Source organism: Haemaphysalis longicornis, unplaced genomic scaffold (genome assembly GCF_048455015.1).
Source record: "Haemaphysalis longicornis isolate Haplotype H1 unplaced genomic scaffold, Haemaphysalis longicornis Haplotype H1 scaffold_7, whole genome shotgun sequence".
In the NCBI taxonomy this organism is placed as follows: domain Eukaryota; kingdom Metazoa; phylum Arthropoda; class Arachnida; order Ixodida; family Ixodidae; genus Haemaphysalis; species Haemaphysalis longicornis.
In genome coordinates, this window is record NW_027526422.1 from 139,344,855 (window position 1) to 139,363,947 (window position 19,093).

The 19,093-nt window shown below is 49.6% G+C and overlaps 1 protein-coding gene across 1 annotated transcript in view; it reads left to right on the forward strand.

The window, feature by feature from the left end:
* Positions 1-468: 468 nt before the first annotated feature.
* LOC144146574 (phospholipid-transporting ATPase ABCA3-like) overlaps positions 469-19,093 on the forward strand; it is a 104,975-nt gene continuing 86,350 nt past the window's right edge. Inside the window, exons 1-2 of the mRNA XM_077678516.1 lie at positions 469-775; positions 15,352-15,726. Of these exons, the coding sequence (XP_077534642.1) occupies positions 469-775; positions 15,352-15,726 (682 nt within the window). The remainder of the gene's footprint in view (positions 776-15,351; positions 15,727-19,093) is intronic.

Here is a 19,093-nt window from a genome sequence, read left to right on the forward strand (position 1 = left end):
AGGTGCCCGTCGCCGAGGCATTCGCTATGCGCTGGTTATACGCAGAGGCTTACCGTCGTCGCCGACACTTATACGTTTGTCGGAAATTCTTCGCCTTGACGTGTGTTTCAATGCATTAACAGCAAAACAGCTGCAGTTAAATTTCTCGATAGATAGTACCGAAGTCACAAGCAAAGTTTTAAAATTTTGGATGCCAGGTATTGCAAGAGAACCTTAATAAAGAAAATATGAGGCAACTCAATGACAGCAAACTCGCCATGTCTGTCATCCAAAGTTCGTATTCTGGATCCCTCCTCCACTCGAGCTTCCAGTCTAGAAGATATTTGAAATCGATTTTCGCATGCCACTCAGCCGAGTCTAGGAAATAGATGCAGGGGAGCGGCAGACTCAGAATACGGCCGCCTGCGTCGCAGACTTCCGCGCAGCGTCCTGCGTCCCCGTTCGAAGCAGTGATCCGGCCGCGCAGCCATGGAGTCGCTGAGGTCCCTCGGCCTGATGCTGTGGAAGAAGCTGTGGGTGGAGCCCTTCCGGCGCCACTACGTGCGCACCATCACCGAGCTGTGCGTGGTGCTGCTCTGCTTCGGGGTCATCTGGGACCGCGTCCGGCCCCCTCCGGGCTCGCTCCGCCGCCGCACCGCGGCGCTGGCACACGGGGCCGAACCCGCGCTCAACGAGTCCTTCTGGGAACGGGAGCTCGTGCTCGTGTACGGGCCCGCGCACAGCTACGCGGCCGACATTGTGAGCGCTTTCATGCCCCCCGAAGGTTCGACTACCGGTGAGTGTCCCTCCGGAGCCATGGATTTTTCGTGGTCTGGTCTGGTACGTGATCGTGAAGACATGTAACAGGCAGAGGTCGTACAGCTACGCGTTCAGTCGCTGGAACAGTATCAGAAAGCGCCGGTGGGTGTTTCGCATAGAAGCGGCCGATACGAATGCCAACTCAGAATATTAGGTGCAGAGCACTTTAGGCGCTCGCCTTGTCGTCTTAGCTCGCTCGCTCGACCCAAATATATAAGCACCAAGGCGGCGTCCCGGGATAATGCTGTTGTCTGCGGCGTACCCCAGAGGTTTCGAAAACACAGCGGTTTATTTAGTCCTAAGCGTTCGAAACTCGTGAAACTCTGGCGCTTGTCATACATATTCCAGTTGTTAAGCGCAAAGAAAACTACAGGTACATTTGAGGTGAAAATATACGTAAGAAACAGGCAGCGCCCGCGTTCCTTCAGTTAAAGGGACACTGAAGTGATTTGTAAACAATGCGGGATTACGAGCGCAAACTGTCGTCCGAAGTCCCTGGGCCCTGTTTCGACCACTCTGTGCGCGTTTACGCGAATTTATTTAGTAGAAAAATCAATTCGAAAATGCTGCCCTCCTCTCTTTACGCTCGCCCATTTTCTGTGGCGTTTTCGTGTGACGTCAGCAGGAGAGGAGCTGACAATTGGCTGCGCTACTGCACGGCTCGCCGACCTTCCGCGACCGAGTCAGTCGGCCCACCGTTTAGTCCGCCGGCCGCCAACGGGTCGTCGCAATTCGCTCGATCAGTTGAAACTAAGCCACAACATGTTTGGGAATGGAAGAATGCGCCTTTATTTACTTCGTTAGTTTGTACACTGTATCTAGCTCCAAGTCAAGGTCGCTTCACACAAGCGCTGCACAAGCGCACATGCGACGCTTCGGTGACTGGGAACGCCAGTAGGAAAATATAAGGCCTCTTGAAGGGGGAGAAGAGTGAGCGAAGTCAATATAGGTACTAAGGAAATAAAATCAACTGATATTTTTACCGTACAGCGTAAAACTAGGGTGCGGGAAGCACTTTTTTGCGCTGGGCGAACAAGCAGAGCAGTCAGCAGCACGACTACGCATCTGCGAACGCTTTCCCGTCTAAGAAATGCAATTGCTAGACGTGAGCTATTGTGGAAACTCGGGGGACGCTTACTGCACGAGCGCAATACAACAAATAGTCACCTAAGCTGCTTGAAATACTAAAACTAAATAAAAGTGTAAACTGGTTATACATTATATACCTTATCTTTTCCATTTCCGCCAGCGGCCGCCTGTGGCCCAGTCGACTGGGGTGCTAGGTATCTCATCACAAGTGTTTTGCCAGTCACAAGTTCGAATCGCCGCGGGTACATGCTTTTTTTTTTTATGAGTTAACTTATTTGTTTTTCGCCTAAGCTGCTTGAAATACTAAAACTAAATAAAAGTGTAAACTGGTTATACATTATATACCTTATCTTTTCCATTTCCGCCAGCGGCCGCCTGTGGCCCAGTCGACTGGGGTGCTAGGTATCTCATCACAAGTGTTTTGCCAGTCACAAGTTCGAATCGCCGCGGGTACGTGCTTTTTTTTATGAGTTAACTTATTTGTTTTTCGCCGATGTTTTCTATACTGAGTTTACCTTTTTTTGGGCCGCAACGTTCATTGCTCCACGAACTAGTCCACAGAACTCGCGCAGGCTGGCACTGCCGCGCTAGCGAGTTCTCGTTGGCGTGCTGTTGCCATAAGCACCGACTGCTTGCGGGCAGTGGGCACACGCCAGAATCAACAGACCCTTGGCCTGGTGCGAACACGCTTTTTACGATACAGGCATGAGCGAGGCAAGCTCCAAATATGAGGGAAAAGCGCATGCATTTGAGCGTCTGCGGGGACGCGGAGGGCGTTCATGCACTGCGTAGGCCTCAGATAGTGAATGCTACGATTCCAAGCCGTCCTGGGAGGCTTATCTTATGCATTTTACAGCCGACAACATGGCAGAAGCGCGGTACTACGATAACTGGGATATTGAGAATGCCCATCCAATGACGCCATCGAATGTCAAACATGTTGTTTTACAGACTGAAACCGAAACCGAAACTTGTTTGATTGCTAACCTTGGGCATCGTCCAATCACGGCGCCCCCTCCTCCCAACGTCACAGCTTAGTTTGTGCGGCCGCCGCAAACCGCGCATGGTAGTTTTTCTTCTTTCGCGCTTTGTAAAATAATTACCGATTTGTCAACCGGATAAACGATGAAAAGTGTGCTAATTTGAGCCAGTCTACACAGTGCAAGCAAAAACGGGAGCTTGACAAATTCACTTCAGTGTCCCTTTAAGGACGCCCGTTGGGTTGGTTTTTACGATAGTAAATGCAAAATGTGGCAGTGCTACGCCGGCACGTGCGGGGAGAAAGGACAAAGAGAACAGAACTCCCGCTGGCACAGTTTCAGGCAGGGGGCGCGCGAGCGTTGCGAGGGCGGGATATTTGAATTCCATGGGGTGGAAGCAGTAAGCGGATAACGGCGGCACAGCCAATTATGGCGAATCACAGCTCTGCACTTCCGACAGCTTCCGCATTCAGTGGAAGGGCTTTAATTTTTTTCCTTTATCGAATCATCGACTACAAAAGGTCATCACACTGCATGAGGATATAATCATCGAATGTGCACAAGTCATGCGCCTGAAAGGAAGGGGGGGGGGGAGAACCGTAATTGCAGTTACGCATTCATCGCAACTCTACAGGAGTTATTTTTAATCAGGTATCGTCCCTGAACGTGAAAATAAAAAAAAAAACCGCAGCTCGCAGATGTCTTATTACAAACATACGGAAACAATAGCGAACGTGGGCAGGCATGCAGGGAAAACCGGCCTGTGCCACGGTCGGTCGGCTCTTGTTTCAACAAATCCCGGGTAGTCAGCCCAATACGCCTGTTATATATGGAGTGGTCCAACAAAAGTGACGGTTTTAACAGTGATAAAACTGCTCTCCTTACAACCCTCGGGACTTTTCGCGCCGTTAACTCAGGGCGGCATTTCGTTGGCATAAACATGACATGTTGATAGTTGGTTTAGACATAAGTAACTTTCCAAAACGCTGTCATTAAGAAACTCTGCCACAAAGCCATACCGATTCAATTTTTATACAATGGAATTCTTGCCCCGAAGAATGGGTGATTAAATTTAAATAAAAATATCCTGGACTGGTCATGTGCCAACCCGGAAGAGAGGTAGGGGCGATTGATTGGGTACACTATCAACGGACGCTGCTTTCGGATATCTACTTCTCGTCAACCTCAAAATTTAATCCCGTAAGGTACTAACCGGCTGGTGGGTCGATTGTTGGAAGGTGGTATTCTTGTGAGCGGGTGAGAAGCTTCGAGAAACTACCATGTGTGCGTCGCGTTGCGCTCGCGTTTCGACCGCACGACGCGTTCTTGCCGCATCATCTTGACGGCATCATTCCTTCGTGTAGCCTCTAAAGTCTCCGATATGACTTCTGTGTTGCGAGTCATAATCGCCGAGTGCGCAGCGGCAGACACACCCGGTGAAACGGAGCGGAGGCGCCGCACGACGGAAGCTGTGTGTGGTGTTACGATTCAGCGCACCGCTACCTTGTTGGCGCTGCTACAAGTCTGGTGAAGTGCAGGGAAGCTTCGTGTGTTCGGCGGAAAAGCCCACCGTGACGAAACGAGCTGCGGTACGCGGGAACGTGTCCGCCACGCGGGCGTTTGCTGCGGTGAACCACGCTGTGGCAGTTGAAAAATCCGGAACATACTAGTTCTAGCAGGGACGCGTAGAGGCTTGACTCTACGAACGGAGTACGCTCGCCGGGATTTCTTTTAAATGCAGAGCATTTCTTTAACTCACGATGTCACCCGTTCTAGGCATCCGTAGTATTCCGCATCGCTCGCCTCGACATGCCCGGTTCAGACGTTTCGCTATCGGCGCGATCAACATTCGATAGCGTGCCCAGGCACGTTTCAAGGACACTCTCTCTCCTCTCTCGCACTCAACGTGCGCCGAGGCTGCCAATTTTACTGCTGACGCGCGCTCTCTCGTCAGCAGTTGCCACAAGTGCAACAATATTAACGTAACGCAAACTACTTAACGTCGTGCGCCCCCGGAAATGCTCTGCATTTGATCGTGCCCCTCGCGAGGGGGATGTTTCACTGCGTCGCCATGCGAAGTTTGCCACGCTTTAGTTTCAGTTCCGTATCTCCCCGCCGCGGCCGTGGAGAGAAGGCGTCCGGCCGCGACTCTCGCCACCGCGGCGCTGCGGTTGCGAGTTGCGCTAGGAAAGCGAGCGTCGTCTGCTAGCGGGGAGCGGAACCGCTCGGCATCTCCGGTCTTCGCCACTTCTGGCTGCGCACTGCAAAAGAAATTTTTGCCCCTTTCTCAGACTCAACGTACACAGACTCTCATGAACAGGAGAAAGAGTTCTCTTCTGCGTTGGTACTTTCTTCGGGCCATGTGCCAATCCCCGAGAAGCAGCGGAATAGTACTGTTTCAGTGCATAAATTTCACCCTCTGGGTGGCTCGGTCTGTCGGCATTCTGGGCTGACCTAGGACCACCGCTATGCCCGTCTGCTCCCTCTTGTTCCTGTATCTTCGCTGTTAATCTCTCGCCATGCGATAAAACCATTTAAGTTTTGCTCTCGGCTTTTTGTCGTCTACACCAAGGCAGCTCATTTGCTCGCCGCTCGTCTACCGCGCTACCATTACTTGACGGAAGCGAGGAGCTCAGGGTGGCCACGCCTTCTCAAACGCAACAGTGGCTTCGTGACCGCGGGTTCAGAAAAGCCTCGCGTGAGGGGCGCTGTGCGATTAGGGGCTTTGCATCCTTAGCCACGACCTGCTTCATGACACGACTCTCTCAGTAAAGCACAATACTTTATTCAACCGTAATCTCCCACCCGGGTCACATTAAAAAATGAAGCCTGTTAAAGCGTGCAGGTCGTGGACAATAAAAATAGTGTCCCGCAGTACCTATCTCATGCATAGTGCAGGCGGAGGGTTGCATCTTTCACGCGCTTCTGGGATAATTTTTTTGCACAATACGTCTTGAGCCCACCTATTTTTTCAGTGTGGTTCCGCACCACTTTCAGGAACACCCAAATTGAATTAAAGCCCAGGGCTCGCCGCGAAGCATTCAAGCGAACTAATCCAAAACACTTTAAGCGGCGTTACATAGAGCGGCTGTTAGAAATTCCCCATATGTGTACGTGGAGCGTGTTCGAATAGTTTCCGAGTGGCTCAGAAGGGGGCAGAGCTATAGTTCCTAAAATTTGGCTAGCCTTACCACCTAAGCCGTTCACAGGGCGCTCTTCGGAATGAAACTCATTGGGCGTCCAGGACACCCCTCAACTGCAGCGCTCGCGAATCGGAGTGAAAGCATTTGTAATGAAACCATTTTTCAGAGACCGAATTTGTTGCTTTGGTGATTTTTCCCTCATATTTGAAATCGTTTTGGTGTGTGAAACGTGTAGAATGTGTTCTGCACGCTCATGACCAGCTGCTGACGTCAGCGTGCAGACGGGCAGAGCGAACAGCCATAGAGGTTTCTACAATATACACTAGAGAAAAATCTAGCGCTAGCGTCTATGCGGCTCACATCAAGCCCGTCTCTGTCGTCATGGGCCGCCATCGAGCCGCAGGCTCGTTCTAGTTTCATCATTAGCTTTAATTGAAACGTTTTACGAGCTGTAAATTTATATACACTGCCACAAAAACGCGAAGAAGAGTGTACAATTATATAAGTGTAAAGTAAATGAAAGTAACGCGCATTTTTTTACTGAGTCTCAAGGAACAGTTGCGCCTACCATGCTACACATTAAGCTGGTAGCTAACAATACTGTAAAAGTCTGGGAGAATAGTCATTAAAGAGTCTTATTTTGCCGACAGTTCAAATAATAGGTCGAAAAGCTCAGCAAGGTCTTATGCGCGTACTTATACAAGCATCGTCTTCGCGGTGAACCGGCGCACAGAACGTCAGCCACAACTTCTGCGGCGACTATTTTTCGCTTAATCAAGATGTCTAGGTACTGTAAACATATGCATTGCTACTGCAAAAAAGAACCGGGAAGCGCCATCTTTTAGCACAAAACAGCGTTTGTACATTGTGGATTTGTACTTATGTAAATATGTACCGACTGTCGCGCGCCGGCACGATTCCTTCCAGTTGCCTGCAATGAAGCACAGCTGTCTTATTTTGAACAATTGGAGGGAATCCGAGTTTCCAAAAAAATGCTTGATAAGCAAAGTAAGTGTCGACCATTTTGGCTACGTGGTAGACATAGTAATGCGTAGGAAAGGACGCAAACCCATGAAGACGCAGAAAAATTTGATAGATATGCTAAGCCATCAGCGCTGATCTTCCCATAACCCTCCGCCCCCCCCCCCCCCCCCCACCACCACCCCGCCGACATGGATCCCAAGGCGCAGTTTCCTACTCTAGGTGAACAGCGGTTTGCGAGCAGATAACGCCACTTTTTCACATTTTTATTCTAGAAAATATTCTGAAGAAATTCAGAGAACTATCTACTAATCTCTAGCATTCTTATGACGTTGGCCTTGACTGTTAGTTTTAATCAAATATTCTGGTTTTCCTAAATCGTGTCCGACCAATTATCTCCCTTTACGCTATTACAGCAATTCGAAGTTGAACATTCGCAAAATCTGCATCATTGTGGAAATGCAGGGCGTTATCCGGTTTGCAATTTTCCGTAATTGGTTAATATTTTTCTTATTTCTTTTCCGGTATTTCGTTCTACCAATTATCTCTATTAATGCTAACATAACGATTACAGGTGAAACTTTCGCAAAATCTGTAGTACTGTGGAAATGACGTGCGTTATACGTTTTGCCATTTTCTCTAGTTGCATAATATTTTTCTTAGTTATTATTTTTTCAAAATTTCGTCCGAGCAATCATACCCATTTGCAGTTGTTGTAACGATGACATTTAGAACTTTCCCGAAGTCTGCATAATTCTTGAAATGCCGGGCGTTACAGGGTTCGCCATTTTGCGTATTTATTTTATATTTTTATTTTCCTGGTTTTTCAACATTTCGTTCGACCAATTACTTCCGTTTATGCTATTATAATGATTTCAGGTTGAACTTATAATGATTTCAGGTTGAAATCTGCATTATTGTGGGAATGCCATACGTTATAGATTTTGCCATTTCCCGTAATTTTTAATGTTTTTTCTTATTTTTATTTTTTCAATATTTCGTCCTACCAATTATCTCGATTTACATTTTATAACTGTTATATTTGGAACTTTTGCTAAATCTGCAATATTGTGGATATGCAGGGCATTGCACAGTTCGCCAGTTTCCGTAATTATTTTACGTTTCTAATTTCGTTTTTTTTTAAATTTCCTTTAACCATTTATCTATACTTGCGCTGTTATAACGATTACATATGAAATTTTCGCGAAGCCTGCATTATCGTGGAAATTAAGGGCATTAGACGGTTCGCCCTATCACGTAATTATTTTACATTTTTATTTTTTTAGTTTTCCAAAATTTAGATCGACCAATTATGTTAATTTACGCTATTATAATGATTACAGGTGAAGCCTTCACAAAATCTGCATTATTGTGGTAATGCAGGGCGTTGCATGGTCTTGGCTAGGCTGGTACGCAGCAAAGAATGCTACGCAGGAAAATGATTCGGCGAAGAAAATTACCGAAACATATCATAAATTTACAGATACCTAATGGGTGATGTTCCATCTCCCGCTGGCTATGCGCCAGTTATCATCATTATTATCATCGTGTAGACAGTGCGAGTAAAGTGATCATCCCCGAAGGGCAGTCATGGCCCAGGTCTTTCTTGCGTCGTTCTTCCGCTATATTGTTTGGTGCCGTTAAACCCGGGAAGATGACCGCACGCGACGAAGGAGACCACCGACGTCCCCTCCGGCTTGAGGTTCGCAGATCCCCGCTCTTTTGACTGTTTTTTACGCTGCTCAGCCCCGCCCTCGTCCGGAGGTTACCATGGCTGGCCCTGACCACCTACCGACGACCGACCGAATGCGTAAGATGGATAAGCTGCGCCGGCAGCAACGCATCCTTCTCGGCGCTACTGCGAGACTTCTGAAGGCAGCGACGAATCGTCTGGATGCTACTTCAGCGTCTCCGCACGACCTGCAAGAGGCCATTGACCAGCTAGAGAGCAAGTACACCGCACTTCATGAGGTAGATCAGAAAATAATCGATCTTCGTGAGAGTGATGAAGTTGAATTAGACTACTTCGAAGCCTTGACGTACCAAGGAATGATATGTCATGCCATAAACTACGGGCACTCTGCCTTGAAGTCTCCGAAGGTTGTCGGCCTTAGACAACGCTGACGTCACTTTCGCCCATCCATATGACCCTCCGCAACGCGGCTCACGCACATCGACCTCGGCGGTTGTCTTGCCGAAGCTACAAGTTTCTGCTTCTAAAGATGAGCCACGTGGGTCCACGTGGATTGGGGACCATGCAGAGACGCCGGCCGACAGTCCCCCGAACCGTCCCGATGTCGTCAACGTGAGCACTGCGAACCGTTTGGAGTTCTACTTGCCGGCGTAGCGGACAGATGTGATGACGTTCACGTCCCTGACGGAGAGCAAACGAAACAAAGGCAGATGGCACCACTTTGCGCCCACCATGACATCCACAACCTCGACTCAGGCTAGCGTGAGGCCAGAAGCTCCTCTCAAGAACTATTGCTCAATGACGGCGGTGCTAGAACCCGTTTCGTCCAACGCTACGCGCGACGCAGAGAAGGGCTGCCTACCTCGGAGAGAACAAGATAAGACGATCAAGAACAATTTGTCTGGTAACGTCCCGCAAGGCTTTGTGCAGGACCAAGCCGTCGTTTCAGCGCAGTATTCTTCACACCAAAAAGCCTGAAGATTGGGCTAAACCGGACTCTGGCTAAACCCAAGAACATGAATGTGAGAACCAGAACCGAGATAGCGTCCACGTCCCAACAAGAGGTATTTGTGAAGAACGCGAGGCTACGCCATCCACAGACAAGGACGTCTCGGCTACCGTGCAAACGGAAAACAAAAAAACATGAGGTTAAGTGCGGGAAAGAAAAGATAGAGCCTCCTACGTTTGTGTTTGAGTTCCTCTTCGTTCCCAACTTCATGAACGGCAGATTATTACCGGTACGTCTAGTAACTCGACTATCAACAAACGTTGCAGCAGCGGGCAAGGCCGCACCCATCCAGGAGTCTCAGCCGTTCCATCCGCCGGAAGGTGTAGAAGAGGAATCAGCCTTGCTCATCACTTAGGCTCCGTGTGAAGAAATCGAAAAGCCGTATAATGACCTGACACCAAGCACGAAAATAAATTCGGCGGAATCACAAACTAAGCGAACCTTAGGCAGGTGCAAGAGCTATTTGGGAACACCGCTATACTCGCCGCTCAGAGGCTACCACAACCGCGAAAATTTGATAATTTCCCGACACCCCTCCCACTACACTACACTTTCTACAGACGACCTACTGGATTCGAAACGTTTCAGCGAGCTGGACACATAGTTTTGGCGCCGTCCGCTTCGGCTTGGCGACGCCAGCCTCTGCTGAAAGTTGTATGACGGCGGATGCACCGCTGGAAACGCAAGAGGGGACAGCACTTAATGACACCTTTAGACGGATTGAAGTCGCGAAACGAATTCCCACCATTTAGGATTGTGGACTTCTTGTACATTTTCGCAGCAATTGTCTCGCGGGCGGAGGGGGCGATATAATTAGGCGTTTTGAGCAGATGAAAAATTGGGTGACGTTTGGGCACCGTCATGATCGTATCAGCCGGCGCACCCAAAACAAGCACGGGTTCCCTGCAGGTTCGAGGCAACGAGAATGGAACAGTTCCCTTTCCGTCGTACTCCGACCGTCGGGACTTTCTTTAGAGTCTGTTAGGAGTTGAGAAGCGAAAAGTGAAATATTAAAGGAGACTCAGCGAACACTGGCAAGTCTAGATAGGTGACTCAGCGTGGAGAAGTCGGAAAATTGTCAGGAGGGGAGCAACCTCTCGAGTCTCTGCATGGAGCCCGAGGATCCACTCAAGCTTTTAAATGGACGGCGGGACTCAGTTCGCGCATCGTTCCAAAAGAAACGTCAGAAAGAACCAGGATGGAATTTGGCTGAGACGCAGTAATGGGGCCGCCGGTAGAAGCCAGGGACTAGCCAGCAAGTTTCATGTGCGGTACAGCGTTTGTACAGCGGCGGACACGAACGTTGCGCGCGCGGGAGGATGTTAAATCTCCCGCTGGCTATGCGCCAGTTATACTCATCATTATCATCGTGTAGGCCGTGTGAGTAAATTGATCGTCCCCGCTAAGGGCAGCCATGGCCCAGGTCTTCCCTGCGTCGGTCTTCCGCTACATGTAGCTTTTATTTCTTTAAAATGTTTGAATGGGAAACTTGGCCAGAGAAATGAGGGTTCTGCAGTCGACCCGTGAGACGCTTTTTGTGCGTTTTCTTTGCTGAAATGACACCTCTTTCCTAATGGAGAAATGGCCCGGACGACAAACTGTCTATTTACGGCAATTACCAGTCAGTATCGATTTTTTAACGATTTTGATGGGAAAGCCAGGCGTGACACGACTGCACATGTGCACCTCACACGCGTGAGGTGCAGAACATAGGCAGGTGGGAAGGCTAGCACAGAGAACCGGAGCACGAGTCGGATTTAGGAGGCAAGAAAGAAAAAAAATCAACAACCAATACCAAACCAGCTAACCCACGAGCGAGCGAACCCTTTTGTTTATACATACTTCAGCGCGATTGGGCTCTACAGGGCTTTACTGATGCGAGAGTTCCGGGGCTTTTCCTAGCGTTCAACTATCGTCGTCATTAGACGCAGGGATGCATTTCCCGTGTAACTTTGGGCATCCATGCGCCCCTCTCCAAATCCAAACAGCTTCAACCGTGTCAGAACGGCGCAAACTGATAGACATCGTCAACATAATGCGAGGGACCCTGTTTCCGTTTAGACCATGGGAAGTGCTCTAATGTTTCTTCTCTCAGCTCATGGTCATCATCACCGTAATAATTGCAATTCGGCTCTCCTACAGTGCGTGTATGGGTGATTACAGATGGCATGAGGGAGAAGCTCAAAGCTTCGCTCCGCAGAACAGCTGCTCCAAGGAGCGTAGGCCGCTGGCTCATGCACGTACAATACGAGACGCCTTGATACGTCAAAATACCGAAGGGGCCGACCACGTGACTCCTCTGCACAGTGAGCTGGCTGAACGTTCTTTGGGGGGGTGCTGAGTGCCGGTGTTCGCGGCCGCGCAGTTCACCAGCAAATGTTCACAAACTCCTACTAGATTTTCGCCTTTAACTTTTTAGAAAGTTCTCAGCCTATACATTTATTTTTACTGATATTTTATAAATGTATAAAACATAAATTGTCCAAAGCCCACAATGTATAGGGCAGGAAAAAAAAAACTCCCCCCGGAAATGCGAATGCATTGGGTGCACCGATGAGTGCGGTGCGGCAAGCAGTAACGGAGAGAGGCGTGCGCTCCACTGCATTTATATACATTTTCCGAGCGCAGCGAGCGGCGAGAGAACACGGGGAGGAGAGAGAGACCCGCGCAACACGCCCGCCCCGCGCGCGAGCTCTCTCTCCCGCCGAGCTCCGCGATGCGAGCGCCCTCACACGCCCGAGCGCGCTCCTCCTCTCCACTCACTCTCCGCTACTCCGCCCGAGCTCCGCGATGCGAGCGCCCTCACACGCCCGAGCGCGCTCCTCCTCTCCCCTTGCCCTCCGCTACTCCCGCCCGAGCTACCATCTGCTCCGGTTGCTAGGCGCGCCACAGCTGTTGGTAGGGGCGAAGAGGAGCGCGGAGAGATAACACCTGCGGGCGCACGCCGACGGAGCACGACAACCCCCGACTAAGAAACGCATTCGCATTTACGACGACGACGACGACGAAGGCAGAACTACGAGGCGCGCGCTCACGTGCGCTCGCGCTGGAGGAAAGACGACGACGACGACGACGAAGGCAGAACTACGAGGCGCGCACTGACGTGCGCTCGCGCTGGAGGAATGCAGGCGCACGCCGACGGAGCACGACAACCCCCGACTAAGAAATGCATTCGCATTTAAAACAGGCTGCAGTAGCCCTTTGATCCCATTGATCATGTGGTTCGATGTCGACTGGAACAACTGCCAAGGCTTCGGCATAAGTACCAGCTTGTTAGCGTCAACAATGCATGCCAAAGTGTCCTAACGCTGCAGCGTGCAGGGTAGGGAGAATACGAACTCGATTGCATCGATAACGTGACACAATCCGATGGTTCAGCTGCTAAGTTTCTCAGCAATGCAACCGCTCTGGAAATATCAGTGGAAAAAATGTACTGCTTTACAGTGCTCGAGCTGTTCAAGGCTGACTTCCACCATTCTTTTCTGCGTGTGTATACGAGAAAAACCCATACCATTCTGCGTATAATTTCCCTTCGCAGAATTGTCCACCACTGGCACTTTTACAGGCCGTTTGTTGCCGCTGAAAAATGTTTCCAGCAATGCATTTGTGTTTGGAAGTGAAGCCGAGTTCAAGGAGTTCGGCGTAAGCGTAGTATTTGTAAGCTGCCCTTCTCACGTGGTGTTGCGCAGTGAAGCGTACTCAGGAAGATAAAAAAATGGCTTCGTATCTACTCCTTTCGTTGCCAATGTCGCCGAAAGACGATAGTCGGCTGGCGCCCCTGATAAGTAAACGCCTCCCTTCGCTTTCCCGCTCATCTCTCATTACGTTCCTCTTCCTTCGCGCTGATCCGAAGGTAAACGCGGTAGAGGTTTGTTCGAGTCAATTTAAATTTACCGCGTTCCACTGCTCCGACTCCGGTGTCTCGATGGCAGCGCTGCCGTACGGGGGAGACGCGTGTGAATTGAGGCACCCTACTACAGCGCTTATAGAACCAAGTTTCCCTACTCCTCGAGCGTTCCAAGCGGAAAGTGGATCCCATCCAGTGTGACCTTTCGTTGCTATTTCTGTTTTATTTCTTAAGTGCCGCCAGGAGGTAGCGCTGGCAACAGCAGGCGACTGTTTTCGGCCGCTGATGTAGTATGTCATTTGCTATCGCAAAGACCGAGAGTTCATAAATTTTTTAATAGAGTAACTCTGCAAATGTGACTTATGTATTGATTTGCTGCCTTATATTTTCGTAATGTCTTGTTCTTGTTCAACAATGTTGACAAGTATGAACACTAACACCGGACGTAGACATTTATATTTGGCTGTGAGTATATAAGACTATTCCTCAGCTTCCGTGTCACTTTGGCCTGGTGGCTGAAACGAGTTACAGACAGACATACGAAAATTTCTGCGTTTAATTAGCCCAAGAAAGACCATTGTCTTTAAAACAGGCTGAAGTGGTCGCGAACGCGGCAGAGTAAGACCACCTATGACGATCGAGCCTCAGGGTGCGGGCGCCAGTCGTAAGCTCAATGCTCGTAGGGAGCGCCCATACCACTCAGCGGAAACGCAAGACTTCGGCGTGGCTGCAACCCACTCAACGATATCTGGGGGCAAAGGCGGGGTTTGAGAGGGAGTTTCTGGCCAATCAATAAACCACAAATACCTCCTCTTGTCATTCACTTTAACATGTTGGAATGGCGGTGAAGTTATTCCTGGGTACTTCGCGGCCAATAAATAGTTCATGATTAGTTACCCAGTTTCGGTTTCGTATGCAAAAGTCAGCATTTCCGCCTCGAGCACCCATCCCCTTGGGAGACCACCGCTCACACTGTTTATGGTTTTTCTGTTTTCTCATTCTGGTTCCGTCGCTTATAATCGCATAGCCTTCTTACGAACTCCTTGTAGGGTCAACGTTTACCAGTGCATGGGCAATTAAAGGTAGCTTTTTAATACAACCGCTCATCCGTTTCCTAATTTCTGCGAAGTGGAGACTGACGTTCTGGCAAGCTAGAACCTGCGACAAGCCCAGCGCACACGCTTAACCTCGTGCATCTTTCCGACCTGCTTGGGTATTGAAGTACCAGCCCGGAATTCAGCGATGGCACTGCAGAAACACAGAACTGGGCAAAACCTTTGCAAATCACGGTGAATGGAAGGTGGGTGTGTGATATGTACTCATTGCTTACAGTGTCGTTGTACATCTTCGAACCGAGACGAACAGGTCCATCAGTGTAGCGTGCGAAAGCACCTGCATGGAGCAGTATTGAAAGGTTGGTTGGAGCAATAATGAGGGAAATCACGCTACTTTGAAGAGTGCACAACAAGGCATGTCGTCGGTGAGGACCACAGATAGTGAGCTGGGAATGCGGACACACGAGCAGAGGAGCTGAGAGACGCATTAGGGTGTGGGGGTGAGTTTTTATGTTATAGAACGGGTAGTAGAATGTGTTTTTGAAGAAATACATCAGGTATTTTGCGCATCTTCCTGTGTGCGTGTTGCTGCTTGTTGTCTCCTAATGAGCAACGCAATTCGTCATGACGCACAGCAACTAGCCTTAGTGTTAGCTCTGCATTTAACAGGCTTGCCATCGCATTGTTTTTCTAAACTAGTTGGTTCCATCTTGGCCAACTCCACTGAGACTATTTGCTTCATTCTTCTCATTGTAGACACTCCCAAGACAACCACGGAAGTCTATTATGCCTGGGCCAACGAGCCTCCCTTCCGGTCGTGGCCGGTAGACGAGCCCAATTGGGACGACACCACAACTCTGTGGCAGCCGGAGCCAGAGAGACGCAAGATGCGCACCTTCGTCGTCACCGACCCGCAAGAGGTGCCTCTGGAGTGCGCCGACATCCGCCGGAAGCTGCAGGCGAACGGCAGCGACGCCTCGGTGGTATGCGTCCAGTTTTCGCGGCCGAGTCTAGGCTCGCCTCTCCTCGAGTACACCGTGCACGTGACGACCGCCTTCAAGGGCGACTACTCGCCCGGAGTGCAGTTTCCCTCGTCCTTCCGCGAACCAGAGGATGACGTGCTCGTGTACGGTGAGTACTTACCGCTGTTGGAGCCCGAGTAGTCACGGAGAGATATAGTAACATTTTATTCCTGGCCACCACGCTTACCAGGGACGGTCGCGCAGCGGAAGGGCAGTTCTGCCGGCTCGACCCCTGTCGACCAGGGTGCGCTGGGGCTGAGCGTCGGAGCGCGCGAGGACAGACAGCCAGAGGTTGAGGCAGTGTGGGCAAGCAGGGGTGCGAAAGAGGCATGGGGGGATGTGGGCGAGGACGGCTCGAGTGGGGAGGGAGGGGCTATAGCAGGACTTCATTTCCCGGGTACCAGCAGTTTTGCAGGCGCCTGGATTCAGCTTTTTATTGGACAAGACGTACCTTTTATAGCTTTTATTAAACGCAAAGAAAGGTGCCGATGCTTTCTTTCGAGAGGAATGGGACAGGTACAGGCCCACAATTCATTCCTTCATTTGCTAGTCACTCACCTCCCAAGCTAGTCACTGCTAGTCACTGACACGTGATCGTTGCTCTCCATGGAAGCAGCGATCCGCCGGATGCGGCATCACTGATCCTCCCCGTGAAAAGCTGCAGCACCTGCTTTTGAAAAAGGTCTACTCACCCCCCAGTACGTACCTCATGAGCGGAGGTTTGTGCTTAGATCCTCAATTGCGAGAATAGCGGCATAAACCCTCAGTGTCTATTAAATGGAGCCGGATTCTCAGTCGCCACCAATTATTCCTCAGTGATTAGCGTGTCATGATAACGACGACAGTGCGTATCTATGCATGCACGTACATGCACACACAACCAGAGTTTCTACGTACAGACCGGATCTGGAACTCCGCTTTAGAATCTGAGCCGTGCTAGCGGCCCTGCTTCGTTGAAGATGACGAGAATGTGTATCAGCGCGCTACCTAAGGGACAGGAACGGAACTTTCGTTTACGTTTACCTGCAAACGCAGCTGAATAAAGTCACTGCATCATTATATTTTATGATGGCCAGGATGATGACGGTGGCGATAGGTAATGGACTTCGTGCTTGCGCTCTCTGAGTCACGTCTATGGCACATAATGTAGCACGGAAAAACGCGAAGAACAGGATGACAGAAGGGAACACGGGCACATCGTTCTCCGTGTCGTCGTATTTTTCGCGCTGTTTAGTGCTCAGTAATCTACCAACTCGCCCATCTACAAGCCTTAAGACAAAGTCCGCTATACAGTTCACCGCACACACCCGTAAAGCACCGCGACCTGTGGTCTTGGTCAGCAAGAGCAACAACGTCGAATTAGCCTGACGGTGACGATGGCTAAGAGATAGAATTGGTGGGCGTGGATGTGTGCACTGAAGAGGCATAATCAGCATCGTGAAGGTTCATCGGAATAATAAAAAAAGCCAAAAAGCGGTCGTCGCCGCCGTCTTAATAATTGCGAGGGGAGCTTTGATGCGCAGGTCACACGAATGCATCCTGCGACGGTACTAGAGGATCGAGAATAAGACGAAAAGCATTGGGTGCGGTCACAGAGATATTAGTGGCGCCTACTCAACCAACGCCTTAGTTTAGCCACCGAAAGAGCATGGTACAACATTTTCCAGTTGTGTACACTTTTAAACTTCAATAATTGAAACTTTAGTCCTTCAAATTTAGAGACAATTTGAACTGTAAGATTTGGTCCGGCCAAGTCTCCATAGCAGTGTATATATTAAGAATCCAGTTAACTCAAACCGAAGGGATTGCGTCACGCATAATTCGAACTACACGCCAGCACGTCGGCGCCTTAGAGCCTGGCACAAGGCTGGAGAAATGCATCCTGTGCTTACACAAAGCTGCGTAGAATGTAGAAGGAAAAAAGGGGGTAGAACCTCGTACACACGGGCGTTTTCTATTTCGACCTCCATCAAATAGGCTCGAAAATGTTTGTTCACGTTTGTTGCTTTGTTCTTGTTTTACTTTTAATATTCTCTGCATGCGTGTCTGTGCTTGTGACATCCCGCCATGAGATCCCTTACTGCAGACGAAAAGGCAACCTGTTCACCTGACGTGAATGATTTGAAGACGTCATGTCACTACCACAGACATGGACGCAAAGAATAAAAGTAAAACGAGAACAAAGCAACATACGTGAAAAAATAATACTGAGCCCGATTTCGGAAAGCGGGCTACACCCTAGAACAGCAGACGACAGACGATCTGAAACCAGATGACTGGTATTGACCATGATGAACCGCGGGAATGAATTAGTATGATTAGTATGAGCTCTTACGTACCGTAAAGTTCGGATTTAACGCCCACCCCTTTTAGGAAAGAACCAATCGTTTTACTAAAATACCCCAAAGATCGCCAACCCCTTAAAATCGAAGGCTTATGCGCCGGTGAGTCAACAAAATAAATGCGCATCATCTATTTATCTGTCGATGCGCTCCCTTTGTCCTTTTCGTGCTTTAGCCGAAAGTTCGCCCATCTTGTAGTTTTTCTTCATGTCTCCGCAATTCTGGTTGCGGTAGCGGCCACTTTTTCTAATTTTTCACGCCGGATCAGAAAGATCATCCATCCGGTATTTTTCTATCTGAAATTTGGGAGGGGGTTCTTTCGGAACTTTAGGGTAACGATTTGTGGCCAGCGTAAGCTATCGGTAAAAGAGGTTTTCTGATCGTCTGTTAACTCATTTGGCTCCTCCCTACCGTGAATCACCATGAGGTGTTTCATTTTACACATCCCAAGTGGCGCCACCGTCCCAAGACCAGCTTGCACGTCCAAATTTGCCACCTTTTCCCCATAGGCGGAAGTCGTTTTTATTTATTTTCCGAAAAAAAAAAAACAGGTAAGTACCGCCGTTGTTTCCGGTGTCAAACAATGTAGATCACAAAATGCGACCCTCGTGTTAAAGAGACCCTGCAACACTTACAATCGACGACTCGGAATGAATTTTGGGGCAGTTTATTGTCACAGCAATCAGAAAGCGCGCAAAATTGTTCCCTCTCAACTCGACCGCGGACAACGCGACGGAAGCTGCGTGCTCTCTCCGGGAGAGAGGGGCGGCTCTGCGGCGTTCCGTTCGGCGGCCTTCGATATATCACAGGCCGGGGAGTTTCTCCTTTTCTCCGCAACGTGGATGGGTCTATTTCTGGTCTGGTGCCACGAAAAAGCAGGCATTACTGCCTGCTCGTAAGCAATCGCTCAGGCTGGAAGGGCGTTTGTGAAGCAATAAACGTCTGTTGTCGAGTGGTCTCCTTGAAAGGAAAGTATTGAGTCCTTCACTCAAACTCCGCGCGCACTCAAAACAACAGGAAATCAAAAGTATGCGTACACGCTCAGACATAGAAGAGGTTGGTACACAGTGCCGACGACGGCGGATCGTCAGAATAAACGCGAGAAATAAGCCGCGAAGTTTTCCAGCGACAGCC